The following is a 14202-nucleotide window of genomic DNA, read 5'->3' as shown; positions in this document are numbered from 1 at the left end:
GTTCAAAAAAAGTGATTCCATTGGTTTTACCTCAACATCTTGTCTATGTACAATGCTTGAGGTAAAGGACTGGTATTAGCTATCGGTCTTGCTGGAAGGTTTTGGAGGGCAGGGGGCACCGAGGCGGGGTGCCAGGCGGTCCATCACACAATACACAGGCATGCATATGCAGTCTTGTCAGTGGAACCCAACAGTGTCTTTCTGTCCCTGGAACCCCACGCACAAGCAGTATTCCAGTCTCTGGAACCCAGCAATTGGTCTTCCCATCCATGGAATCCCATGCACACCCAGTTGTCCTGTCTCTGGAACCCCAAGCACGTCTTCTTTCTGTCCCTAGAACTTAAAGTGGAGTTCCACCCAAAAGTGGAATTTCTGCCAATTTGTCTCCCCCCCCCCCTCCAGTGCCACATTTGGCACCTTTCGGGGGGGACCGGATACCTGTCTTTGACAGGTGGGCAGACCTCCGCTTTAATGCAGACTGCTTGTCCCTAAAATCCATCTATAAATCATCCACCTTAAATTAGACCTAGGCAATTTAAAACCATTTATTCAAGTAAAGTACACCAAGGGACTCTAAATGACATGGGTCACATAAGTCTTGATATTTAGGCCACACTAGTGCTATCAATTGTCAGCTATCCATGCAGACGCAGTCTGATGGGGCTTTCTCCATCCCCATAACATCTCATTATCCTGTTCTGCTGGTCAGGTGACTTAAAGGACTTAAAGCCAAGCTTGCAAAATGCACGAATATGAGCTTGCAAATTCAAAAGTCACAACTTTCCTTGCGTATCTCAGCAGGTCAGAAGGTAACACTTGAAATGGAATGGTAGAAGGGACTGTAGTCAATGCTGGGTGCAATAAATTACCACATCATAAAACATTTGCCTTTAGATACATCCTTTACTTACTGTCATCAAACTCCCCAGTGCCGATTTGTAGGACCCTCTGCTGGAGGTCGTACACAGCCGGCTTTCCTTTGATCTTCACTCTGGAGGGCTTCATGAGTATCTGCTGAAAGTCTGACATGTTGCTAAGGATCACTGGCACACCGAGGATATAAAACACCAACAATGGATCACACTGAGCAGATACCTATCAATTACATGGCGATTCTTTTTTGAAACTCATCCCCTGCAAGCACACTGTAATGGTCAGAAATACAGGTTCATGGAGGTCCATCACAATGGAACCGAGTCCCTGAAGCTATGCCCACCATGATGGGCGAAGTCCGGGCTTCATATACAGTCTAGCAGCATAGACATGTAAAGTCAAGGCTTCACCTTTCATGGTGGGCATATCTTCAGAGACTGTCTTCCACTGTGATGGACCTTGGCTCTGGACCTGTATAGCACCCTGAAATAAACTCAGCTGAAGATATGCCCACCATGATGGGCTAAAGCCTGAACTTTATATATAGTCCTGCATCATAGACAGGTAAAGTCAAGGCTTCTGTGTCATGGTGGGCATATCTTCAGGGACTAGGTTCACTGTGATGGACCTTGGCCCTATACTTATATAGTACCTTGAGGCTAACCCAACTGAAGATATGCCCACCATGATGGGCGAAGCTTGGGCTTTATATACAGTCCTGCATCGTAGACAGGTAAAGTCAAGGCTTTGCCCATCATAGTGGACATATCTTCAGGGACTGGGTTCCATTGTGATGGACCTTGGCCCTAGACCTGTATAGCACCCTAAGGCTAACTCAACACGCTGACCCAGGTGCCAAAGTAAGTGGCCTATGCAAGATCCAGTGCCCAAAGCAACATTACAAGCCACCGCAGAGCGCGGGGTACTGAGGTTCTACCAAAGTTGCATTGATCTAAGATCATTGTAGATTCAGAAAGAAAAACAAAGAAGAAAAAAAAATAATAAACTAGTGAAGCTAGTGTGTCTCAGAGATGGAAAAAAATAGGTCCATCACCTACAAGAAAATGAGTACTCACGCAGTGGGGTATGGTTATAGTGAAAGCATCCCAGAGGGGCGTGTCCTCAAAAGTATGGCAGTATCCAATCATGTGACGGTACAAGTAAAACCCATGAGGTATTAATAGGTTGCTTGTGTTCTGTAGTATGCTATTAAGACTTTAGAGTGCTTCTAAACCCAAAAATGTAATATGTTGCAGCTTACCAGTCCATTGATATGGATCCAGGAACACACTTCCTCTCCTAGGGTGACAACACTCACTGTATCTATGGAAGAGCATTGTTGTCACCCTAGGCTTGCTGTTCCAGTCTAAATCTGACCAGAGATGGATTGAACTTCTGCAGGTCCAGCAGGGATAAGACAAATTTGATCCATCTACAGCCGTTCCCACTTACTTTTGTCGAATGGAATGTTGAAAAAATGCTGTCGAATCACCTGATTAACCACTTGAAGACCATGCCTATCAGTGGCGGCAGGTGAAGTTTTGAGATGGGGGGGCGCTAGACCCCGCCCACCCTTTTGACCCCTCCCACTTCTCATAAGCCACACCCCTTATAGAATCCAACCACTTCGTCCCCTGTAGTACATCATATACCAGGCTGTATATTATACACAGGGCTCTGTACATCATATACGAGGCTCTACATTATATACAGGGCTCTGCACATCATATACGAGGCTCTACATTATATACAGGGCTCTGTGCATCATATACCAAGCTGTATATTATACACAGGACTCTGCATATCATATACCAGGCTCTACATTATACACAGGACTCTAATGACACATCAATCTGTCTCACAGCCCATCAGGGACAGAGGGATGGTGGGTGGGATGGGATCAGGGACAGAGGGATGGTGGGTGGGATAGGATCACTGACCGAGGGATGGGATCAGGGACAGAGGGGTGGTGGGTGGGATGGAATCAGGGACAGAGAGATGGTGGGTGGGATAGGATCACTGACCGAGGGATGGGATCAGGGACAGGGGGATGGTGGATGGGATCAGGGACAGAGGGTGGGATCAGGGACAGAGGGATGGTGGGTGGGATGGGATCAGGGACAGAGGGATGGTGGGTGGATGGGATGGTATCAGGGACAGAGGGATGGTGGGTGGGATGGGATCAGGGACAGAGGGATGGTGGGTGGGTGGAATGGGATCAGGGACAGAGGGATGGTGGATGGGATCAGGGACAGAGGGTGGGATCAGGGACAGAGGGATGGTGGGTGGGATGGGATCAGGGACAGAGGGATGGTGGGTGGGATGGGATCAGGGACAGAGGGTGGGATCAGGGACAGAGGGATGGTGGGTGGGATGGAATCAGGGACAGAGGGATGGTGGGTGGGATAGGATCAGAGACCGAGGGATGGGATCAGGGACAGAGGGATGGGATCAGGGACAGAGAGATGGGATCAGGGACAGAGGGATGGTGGTGGGGTAGGATCAGGGACAGAGTGATGGGGGATCAGGGACAGAGGGATGGTGGGTGGGATGGGATCAGGGACAGAGGGATGGTGGGTGGGTGGGATGGGATCAGGGACAGAGGGATGGTAGGTGGGTGGAATGGGATCAGGGACAGAGGGATGGTGGGTGGGATGGGATCAGGGACAGAGGGTGGGATCAGGGACAGAGGGATGGTGGGTGGGATGGGATCAGGGACAGAGGGTGGGATCAGGGACAGAGGGATGGTGGGTGGGATGGGATCAGGGAAAGAGGGATGGTGGGTGGGATGGGATCAGGGACAGAGGGATGGTGGGTGGGATGGGATCAGGGACAGAGGGATGGTGGGTGGGATGGGATCAGGGACAGAGGGATGGGATCAGGGACAGAGGGATGGTGGTGGGGAGGGATCAGGGACAGAGTGATGGGGGATCAGGGACAGAGGGATGGTGGGTGGGATGGGATCAGGGACAGAGGGATGGTGGTGGGATCAGGGACAGAGGGATGGGATCAGGGACAGAGGGATGGTGGTGGGGTGGTATCAGGGACAGAGTGATGGGGGATCAGGGACAGAGGGATGGTGGGTGGGATGGGATCAGGGACAGAAGGATGGTGGTGGGATCAGGGACAGAGGGTGCGATCAGGGACAGAGGGATGGTGGTGGGGTAGGATCAGGGACAGAGTGATGGTGGGTGGGATGGGATCAGGGACAGAGGGTGGGATCAGGGACAGAGGGATGGTGGGTGGGATGGGATCAGGGACAGAGGGATGGTGGGTGGGATCAGGGACAGAGGGATGGGGGGTGGGATGGAATCAGGGAAAGAGGGATGGTGGGTGGGATGGAATCAGGGAAAGAGAGATGGTGGGTGGGATGGGATCAGGGACAGAGGGATGGTGGGTGGGATGGGATCAGGGACAGAGGGATGGTTGGTGGGATGGGATCAGGGACAGAGGGATGGTGGTGGGGAGGGATCAGGGACAGAGTGATGGGGGATCAGGGACAGAGGGATGGTGGGTGGGATGGGATCAGGGACAGAGGGATGGTGGTGGGGAGGGATCAGGGACAGAGTGATGGGGGATCAGGGACAGAGGGATGGTGGGTGGGATGGGATCAGGGACAGAGGGATGGTGGTGGGATGGGATCAGGGACAGAGGGATGGTGGGTGGGATGGGATCAGGGACAGAGGGATGGGATCAGGGACAGAGGGATGGTGGTGGGGTGGGATCAGAGACAGAGGGATGGGATCAGGGACAGAGGGATGGGATCAGGGACAGAGGGATGGTGGTGGATGGGGGGATGAGGGTGGGGGGTGGAAGTATTACTCACTTGCTCTTAGTTTCAGTCAATTCCCTCTCCCTGCTCAGTGTTCTCAGTCTGGACTCACAGTGACTCCAGTAATGGCTCTCCTGACATGGGGACAATGTCTGCACATCTCATTAGGGGGATAGTTCATCCCCCTTCACTGGACTGGCCTGGCTGACTTTATCCTCCTATCCAGTTTCTTCCTCTCGAGTCCCAACATGGATCTGCTTAGAGGAAGGGGCGGAGCTGCTGTACCAGGCAGTGAGTGCTCACTCAGGCACAGTTTACATGACTGTTTGTTTCCTGTAGCTAGAAAAAACGTGCAGCGCCCCACCCCCAGAGTACTTGCTTTCAGCTCCGCTCCATGCAAAGAACGGAGCTGCCGACGTCACTTCCTGGTTTCACGAAACCTGGAAGTAACAGTGAAATTTAAACCACAATGCTCCCGCCCATAGTGATTCTACAGGCGGAAGCTAATCTGCGTTTTCGATTGCGCCGCAAGGCGGGTTAAAAGCCCGCAAATGAAGCGCCACTTATATATACTCGAGTATAAGTCGACCCGAATATAAGCCGAAGCACCTAATTTTATCACAAAAAACTGGGAAAACGTATTGACCCGAGTATAAGACAAGGGTGAGAAATGCACAGCTACTGTAAGTGGAAAAGAGGGTCAACAATGCCCATTTGCTGCCTCACTGTGCCCATTTGCAGCCATAGGTCCCCCGAACTTCAAACTCGGTAGTTAAGGGTTCCTAGATGCCCCCTAGCTGCAGCCAAAATTTGGGGTCTCTGGACCCAAAGGGTCCCGAAATGACATTGCTGCAGGTGGACACAGTTGACCGATATTGGGGCCCCGTATCTCGGGGCCACTTAGTGCTAGTAACCCCAAATTTGGTGTGCCAACCCAGTGGAACTAGCACCACAATATACCCAAAGCTGGGGTTCCTAGCACCAAGTGGCCCCGAGACATGGGCCCCAAAAATCAGTTCAGAAAATGTCAAGCACTTTTCTGCAGCAGAGAATGACATTTTCTGAACCGAATTTGGGGCCCCATATCTCGGGGCCACTTGGTGCTAGGAACCCCAGCTTTGGATATGTTGTGGTACTACTGGGTTTGCACACCAAATTTGGGGTTCCTAGCACCAAGTGGCCCTGAGATACGGGGCCCCCAAAGTCGGTTCGGAAAATGACATTTTTTACTGCAGAAAAGTGCTTGACTCCAGTATAAGCCGAGGGGGGCATTTTCAGCACAAAAAAAAATGTGCTGAAAAACTCGGCTTACACTCAAGTATATACGGTACTTAGAACCCCTAAACATTTATATATATTTTTTTAACAGAGGCCCTAGAGAATAAAAATGGTTGTCGTTGCTAATTTTTTAAGTCACACGATATTTGCGCAGCGTTTCTTCAAACACAAAAAATACACGTTAATGAATTTTAATGCAAAACACCCCACAATATATAAAGATGTTACACCGAGTAAATCGATACCTAACATGTCACACTTTAAAATTGCATATGGTCGTGGAATGCCAACATAAAACGGTCATGTAATGCTGTGCGCAAACACAATTTTTATCTTTTTTTTTAAGGCAGATAGAGCTTTCTTTTGGTGGTATTTAATCACCACTGGGGTTTTTTATTTTTTACTAAACAAAAAAAGACATAACATTTTGAAAGAAATACGTTTTTTTTAGTTTCGGTTTTAAAATTTTGTAAGCAAGTAATTTACTCCTTCACTGATGTGCGCTGATGAGGCTGCACTGATGGGCATTGATAGGCAGCACGAATAAGCGGCACTGGGTGCTGATTGGACACAGCTGATCACATGGTAAAGAGCCTACGTCATAGGATCTTTACCGTGATCAGGGATGTACTGATCCATATGCGTGGCAAAAATGGGACGATGTCATATGATGTCCTCCCTGCCCATCCGCCATTTTTATTATACGGCGGGCGGGAAGCAGTTAAAGCGTTTGTTAACCAAAAAAAAAAAACAGATCCTGCTCCTTTAAAGCATGTTATATGACACAGTTCATGTCCTGTGTCATTTGGCCCCCTGTAACACCTAAAAAAAAAAAATCTGTCTGATCCTGCCAGTTTCTGCCCTCCCCTCTGTAAACTGACCACAGTATATCATGGCTGCTGAGCCTTGACACCGTGGTCAGTTTACATGCCTCTGTCATCAGCAGCCTGCTATCTGCTCTCCTCTCTGCTCCTGTATCCTTCTCCCCCTCCTCTCTGCCTGTCTGCTCCCTCCTGACCGTGCCGTCCCTCCCCCCTCATTCTGCTAACGTAACACTAACTTGTGTGTGATTTATAAATATAAATGCTGCAAATACCTCATTTCACAGCCGAGATTATGATCACATGACCGGCCAGCTCTCTCCTCCTCTCCTCCAGACTGACGTCAGCAGGAGAATCTCAGCCCCTCCCGCTGCATCTGTCAGAAAGCTGCCTGGTCATGTGATCGCAATCTCGGCTGTGAAAAGAGGTATTTGCAGCATTTACATTTATAAATCACACACAGAGGGGGACACTGCAATAGGAGACAGTGCTGATGGTGTATACAGGTTAGAGTGGCTTAACAACCACTTTATTTTTATTCCAATAGACCAGGCCTATGTCTGACCGTTGCTGCCAACAAGTTAAAAATCAGTATTTTTCTGCTAGAAAATTACCCCCAAACATTACATGGTGCCGATGGCTGCCAAGTAAGTGATGTCGCTTCTGGGTTACTACATCGGAGACCTAATCAAAGCCGATTCCGTTTGGAACTCTGGCCAGCCGACGGACGTGGCGGCTGGTGGCTCGGGTGGGACGGGAGACCTGGGTGGAGCGGCAAGAGGGGGACGTCCCCTCCTGCTGCTTGTAATAACAGCCAATCGGCTGCTTAGCCACATCAGTTGGTATTACAAGAAAGCCAACCGTCATCTCTAAAAACCGGAACCAGGGTGACCCCGGTACAATCAGTTCTGCATAATGATGTACAGGTACGTGATTTTGCGGCAAGTGGTTAATCTATGGTCAGCCTTGGGGGGGGGGGGAATTCTCCTACTATAGGGATTTCTTACTTCCTGCTGCCTCTCTGTGACAGGAAGTGAATGGAAATCTCCCTACTGGGGCACATCCAGCAAAATTCAACTGTCTGTATCCTTTCAGCCCTGATGAAGGGTGACTTTTGTCGCCTTCGAAACGCATTGGATAGAACAATTGGATTCCCTCCCAATTAGGAATAATAAACTGTAGATTTTTAGGACTCTGCTGCTATTGGATCTGCCCTCACTTTGTGCTTTTTACATTTTGACTTTTGATGGAGTGCTCCCATCCCCTGGTGTACATGAACTGTCTAAATAAGACATGGAGCTCCATGATTCACACCTTACCCCATGATAATGGACTAGCATTGCCTATGATCCAACGCCAACTGACAGAGGTTTTAACCCTTTCCTACTCTAGCCAGAAACTAAAACAAACAAAACACACTTTAATTTGTGATCCATCGAATTGATTTCATTATAAATCTTGCGGTGCAGTTACAGGGTGTCGGTGGGCCTGGCGCACAGACATCAACAAGCCAGAAAAGGATACGGAGCTGGTTCATAGCTGCCCCACGAGGATAGATGAGGCAACCTCCAGAACCACCCGGGTACGGTGCCCAGGACAGAGCGCCCCCTGTCAGAGACTCCTGGAATTGCAGCTGCTTCCATTCATCGGCCATGCTATCGTCGACCAGCTGAGCCAGCAATGTGGGCGGCACATCCTGCAGCCAATCACCAGTGAGGAAGGAGAGGGCTCGTATGGGGTAGCTGCTGTGCGGGAAGGGACATCTGTGGGAGAGAATAATGAAAGCTGTATACATTTAAATAGAAATAGGCACATTGGAGAGAACAGTCGCAGGAAAAACTCTCATCCACATGGAAAAACTTTAGATCTTAACCAGTTGTGAACACTGGACGTACCATACACGGCCAAATAAACTTCATGGAAGTGCACAGGGCATGCAAAGTATGTCCTTGTCCTACCCACTGCTGTTTACCCTTTGCCAGCAATTCCCAGCTGTTAAAATGACAGCCAAAACTGCTGTGTAAAGACCGCTGCAATCGCTGCTGCTGTGGGACTGACAGGGTTTATAAACATTGATCAGACAGAGATAGAGAAATACAAAGTAACATGGTTTATAAACATTGATCAGACATAGGGAGATACAACGTAACATTGCTTATAAACATTGATCAGACAGGAGCTAGAGGCTTGGTTCACACTGCTACGACTTGGGATCCGACTTGTGGGACCCCCAAGTCACATGACATGTGAAATCCCAGGTTAGTCAATGAGAGCTGTCTCTTAATTAGCGCTACTGAAGTCGCTCCGGTTTTAGAAAAGGTTCCTGTACTACCTCAAGGCGACTTCTATCGGACTCCTGCCCATAGACTAATGGAAGTCGCCTCCAAGTCAGATCCTCATCTATATTGATGTGATTTGGATCAGACATTACAGGAAGATTGCCCAGGCATTTCCGAAAGTCACTTCTAAAGCCGCATCAAAAAGTAGTACTCAAGTCACCAGGGAGTTGCCTGGCAAAGTTGCGCCGCAAGTCACGTGACTTTCAGGTCGTGGCAGTGTGACCCAAGCCAGAGAGATACAAAGTAACATGGTTTATAAACACTGATCAGGAGAGAGAGAGAGAGAGAGAGAGAGAGAGAGAGACATTGTTTATAAACATTGATCAGACAGGTGATAAAGAGATACAGAGTAACATTGTTTATAAAAACATTGATCAGATGGTAGATAGAGATACAAAGGAACGTTGTTTATAAACATTGATCAGACGGGAGATACAATGTTATATTGTTACGCTTGTATCTATTCTGTTTCTTTCATCTGCAGAAGGGATGGACTTTGAACTCCATAGGATGTCAGTTAAAGCATCCTGACATGTAGTGAATAAAGTTATTTTATTAAATAAAATTTGTTGGTATTTAAACCTTAGTTTTCTTTGATCAACTGTAATTAAGGTGTCATTAAACCCAGACTATGAAAACTCTCATGACATGCTATATAACGGATCGTTCATACTGACAAAGCCACTAAAGCATTCGTTTTGTGTGGAGTGAAATATACCCGGTTGATCCCGATGATGAGAAAAGTTTTTTTTCTCCACGGCTTCAAAATATCCCAAAATTTTACATCTCTACACATGCCAGGAGCAAATCACAAATGCCGCCTACGCTGGCCCATGTTAGAAGATGGAGAGGTAAAATATCATCGGAGCCCGGACTTACTCATGGTACGGCGCGTTCTGTAGACACTGCAGCGTAGCTGTCATTTTAGTTTGGCCATGGCTGACTTTCCCCTACAGGAGACAAATGGAAATGCACGTTAATCCAGAAGAGGAGGAAACAAAAAACAGACATTTTGGCTCTGTAAGGTTCATGTTCTAAAAATATTTTATAATTGAACCCCTTCGCTGCTGGAGCGATTTGTGCTTGTTTATTTTTTTATTTTATTATTTTATTTTTTTTGCACGCTTGTTTAACCACTTCAATGCCAGGCACCAACGCCCCTTCCTGCCCAGGACAATTTTCAGCGCTGTCACACTTTGAATGACAATTGCGCGGTCATACAACACTGTACCCAAAGTAAATTTTTATCATTTTCTTCCCACAAATAGAGCTTTCTTTTGGTGGTATTTGATCACCTGTGCGTTTTTTATTTTTTGCTAAAATAAAAAACGACCGACAATTTTGAAAAAAAAATAGTTTTTTTTAGTTTCTGTCATAAAATGTTGTTTTCCCCTTCACTGTTGGGCACTGATGAGGCGGCACTGATGAGTTGGCACTGATGGGCACTGATGAGGAGTCACTGATATGTAGAATTGATGGGCACTGATAGGCGGCTCTGATGGGCACCGACAGGCGGCACTGACGGGCAATACTGATGATGAGGTACTGATAAGTACTGACAGGTGTTACTGCTCGGCAGTGATTGACACTGTGGGGGGCAGTGATTGCCCAATCACTGCCCCCCACAGTGCCAATCACTGCCCACCACAGTGCCATTGTGGGGGGCACTGGCAGAATTTATTGATTTTACATTGCTGGGCACTGGTTGGCAGGTGATTTGTACATTTGAGGGGGCTGTGATGATAATCAATGTGCTGATTATCAGCACAGACCCCCCCTCTGACAGGGAGAGCTGCCGATCGTCTCTCCCTGTCAGCGCAAATCGAGGAATGCCGTGTAACGGCACTTCCTGGTTCACGCGATGATCAGCTGTGATTGGTCATGGCTGATCACGTGGTAAGAAGCCCCTGACAGAGGCTTCTTATCACGATCGGAGATGCGGGGTATCAGACTGACACGCCGCGCGCATCCCCCCCCCCCCCCCCGGGGGCGCGCCAGCATGTTATCCTGCTGCACGTCATATGACGCCCAGTCAGGATAACAGAACCACTTCCTGGCCGTCATTCTGCATACGGCGGGCGGGGAGTGGTTAATAAAATCATTTTAGGCCATGGCGGATTAGGAAAAAAAGGTAAGAAAACTGTCCTGATTTAAGTGTAAACTAGAAACCACTCTAGGCAATAAAAATGGATGAGGACACAACATCACCACCCTATCATGATGAGCCGCCAGCTCTGACACTCCACTTAATGAAGTGATAGCAACCAAAGAATCCACCTTCCAACATAAAGGACTAACAGAGTCTCCCAATTGGTTCAAAAAGTGGCCTCTGCAAGGACAGTCAAGAGCAAATTCAGGTCCCAAGGACTTGTCTGGCTAAAAGCCTAGGCTTATAACATCATGCACAGCTCTCTCTAACTCTGAGAGTTTGCCAGGAAGGGAGGGGGGGGGGGTGAGTCATAAGAGTGCCAATGAGAGCTGCAGGGCCTCAGAGCCGGAGGTGTGCCTCTGTGTAAATCCAGGAAGTGAACAGGCAGCAGCTCCAGCTGCCCACAGTTAAAATGGATGAAGCCAGACTCAGTGGGAGGGAGCATCCACAGAGTGACCCCCGCAAGACTCATCGTGCCAGTGTACCAAGCCCCCCTGGGCTAATTCAGATAACACGATTATCAGTGGTACCACCTCCCGGATTCTTCGCAAAAGATGTGGCAGAAGTCGAAACAGAGGGAAAGCGTGAAATAAGGGAGAACTGGTCCCTAAGGTGTTAGCAGTGCATCTAACCCCTATCGCCAGTGCGACTCTCGTCCCGGACACAACCTGTCCCAACTTGTTGTTAAACTTTGAATCTAGTAGATCCACCATCAGAGTTCCCCTGTCACTATTCTATTCAAACAAAGAGAAAACGTGTACACCCCAAGGCCATTTCCCAAAACTAGGTTTATTAGGAATAAAACGGCATCATAGGTGCGCATGCAATAGATTGCACAGACAGTGCAATCTGCCCCTAAACACAATATCACCCTCTAAAACCAAAACCCAACCCTCTCATAAATAACCCCCCAAGAATTAACCACCCCCACTCTTCTGCTGACCCCCCCCCTTGGTATGGATTAGAGCCTCCCCTGGGAGCTGGGACAGCGCGGCTGTGACCACTACCACGTCCAATCTCCCCAGATGGTACCCCTGAAATGCACCTGCACCCTACCAATATGTTCAAATCAAGGGACAAAAGGGGTGATCCCTGGGAACCGTACCCGGAGAGCTGTACACCTTATAGCCTAATTAGGCGAATATAGTGAGCACCTCCATTCTGGATGAACCCAGAGATCAGTCCCGCACCACGCCAAGCACAGCTGGTGATGTCCTGATCCGAAATATGTGGGTAAGTGTGGGTGCCTATATGCCTAAGAAAAGAGCCGAGAGTTGAATCTCAAATGTCCATGTCCTGCTGGATTGGATGATACAGAACACACTGTAGCTGGTTAATCTCTGATAAGTCAAACACTGTAGCATTTCAGATCACACAGTCAAGGAGGTGCTTTAATTTTTGAAACAGCGAGTAGGCGTGTAAAGACCGTATATTGCACCCGATCCGGCCATTGCAAAAAAATGGGTCCCAGCGCTCCGGGTACCCCTGAAGCAACTGCGGATATGAACGGTCTGCAATGGCTGGAAGTACTCACCTTCCCGCTTCCTCCAATGTGGGTTCGGTGTAAATTGGACTCCTCCAGTTCCACGATCAAATAACTACTGGCTGGATATGGATGAAAGCCGCGGTGCTGTGTGTAAAGCAGCTGATCCCTCTGTGGATGCCAAGTACACACATTTCCCGTGTTGAGTCCATGTAGAGAGAGGGACTGTCCAGCCAACCAGCCATAAAGCGTGACAGGAAAGTGGCTATAGGCTGTTACCTGGCAATTGGCAGATGATTAAAAATCCATATTTGAATGTTCTAAAAGAACAATAGATTAAGAGTGACTATGGATCTCTATAGATGGCTATATAGCCAAGGCTTGCGGTGCTGGAGGGGAGAGTCCGTTCCTATGTCTGGTCTATCTACATGTTTCGTCCTGCCCCCAGAACTTCATCAGGATATGTGGGCTCCGTTCCTGATATATAAAGCATCAACGTTCCACCTGTTGGATACCATTCTAATGCCCCGTACACACGGGACGGAAAATGTGTGATAGGACCTTGTTGTCGGAAATTCCGACCGTGTGTGGGCTCCATCACACATTTTTCATCGGAATTTCCGACACACACAAAGTTTGAGAGCTTGCTATAAAATTTTCCGACAACAAAATCCGTTGTTGGAATTTCCGATCATGTGTACACAAATCCGACGCACAAAGTGCCACGCATGCTCAGAATAAATTAAGAGATGAAAGCTATTGGCTACTGCCCCGTTTATAGTCCCGATGTACGTGTTTTACGTCACCACGTTTCCGACAACTTTGTGCGACCGTGTGTATGCAACACAAGTTTGAGCCAACATCCGTCGTAAAAAATCCTAGGATTTTGTTGTCGGAATGTCCGATCAATGTCCGACCGTGTGTACGGGGCATTAAAGCAGCAGTGAATTCAATAGGCCCTATTACACTTATATACTGTCACTAGGGAATTCCCACCACTCTAGCCCTTCCTTCTCTGTGCTGGCCGCTCAGCTGTCAGCTAATAGCCAGCTCCTATCTCTCTCCACAGTTATTCAGCTGTTGATGATATCCTGCTCGTCAGTCCTGCCTACTTAAGCTGTCCAAGTCCAGAGGAGCTCTGCCTTCCCCCTGGTCACATCACAAGAAACCATCTCCTGCGTTCCTGTTTAAAGACTGGCTTTGCTGACATCCCTTCTGGCTCCTGATCCTGCTTGCTGTTCACTACCTTGATCCCTGACTTCTGGCTTGGCTGACTATCCATTCCGGTTACTGAACTTTGGCTATGTTTTGACTATGTTTGTTCTTTTTACTTTTATTATTAAACAAGTGCGATTTAACAGTACTTCTGTCTCGGCCTGATTTCATGGTTTCTGACACCTGGCAGGTTTCTGCCAGCTAAAGATGGAGCGAACCACCTCAGAGACTGCCCTAAAATCTTCTGGTCTGAGATACTCTCAAAACACAGC

At 48.3% G+C, this 14202-nt stretch overlaps 1 protein-coding gene across 2 annotated transcripts in view; it reads right to left on the bottom strand.

Annotated features, from left to right (window-relative positions):
• Positions 1-14202, bottom strand: part of TAF1C (TATA-box binding protein associated factor, RNA polymerase I subunit C) — a 63723-nt gene that overhangs the window by 34650 nt on the left and 14871 nt on the right. For both annotated transcript variants that reach the window (XM_073612570.1, XM_073612571.1), the window contains exons 6-8: positions 9963-10033; positions 8269-8507; positions 912-1022 (exon numbers count right to left, since the gene is read on the bottom strand). In XM_073612570.1, coding sequence (XP_073468671.1) covers positions 912-1022; positions 8269-8507; positions 9963-10033 — 421 coding nt within the window. The remainder of the gene's footprint in view (positions 1-911; positions 1023-8268; positions 8508-9962; positions 10034-14202) is intronic.

This window comes from Aquarana catesbeiana, linkage group LG02 (genome assembly GCF_042186555.1).
Source record: "Aquarana catesbeiana isolate 2022-GZ linkage group LG02, ASM4218655v1, whole genome shotgun sequence".
NCBI classification, from domain to species: Eukaryota; Metazoa; Chordata; class Amphibia; order Anura; family Ranidae; genus Aquarana; species Aquarana catesbeiana.
Note: the sequence above shows the minus strand (reverse complement) of the source record. Positions and strands in the feature narration are given on the sequence as shown.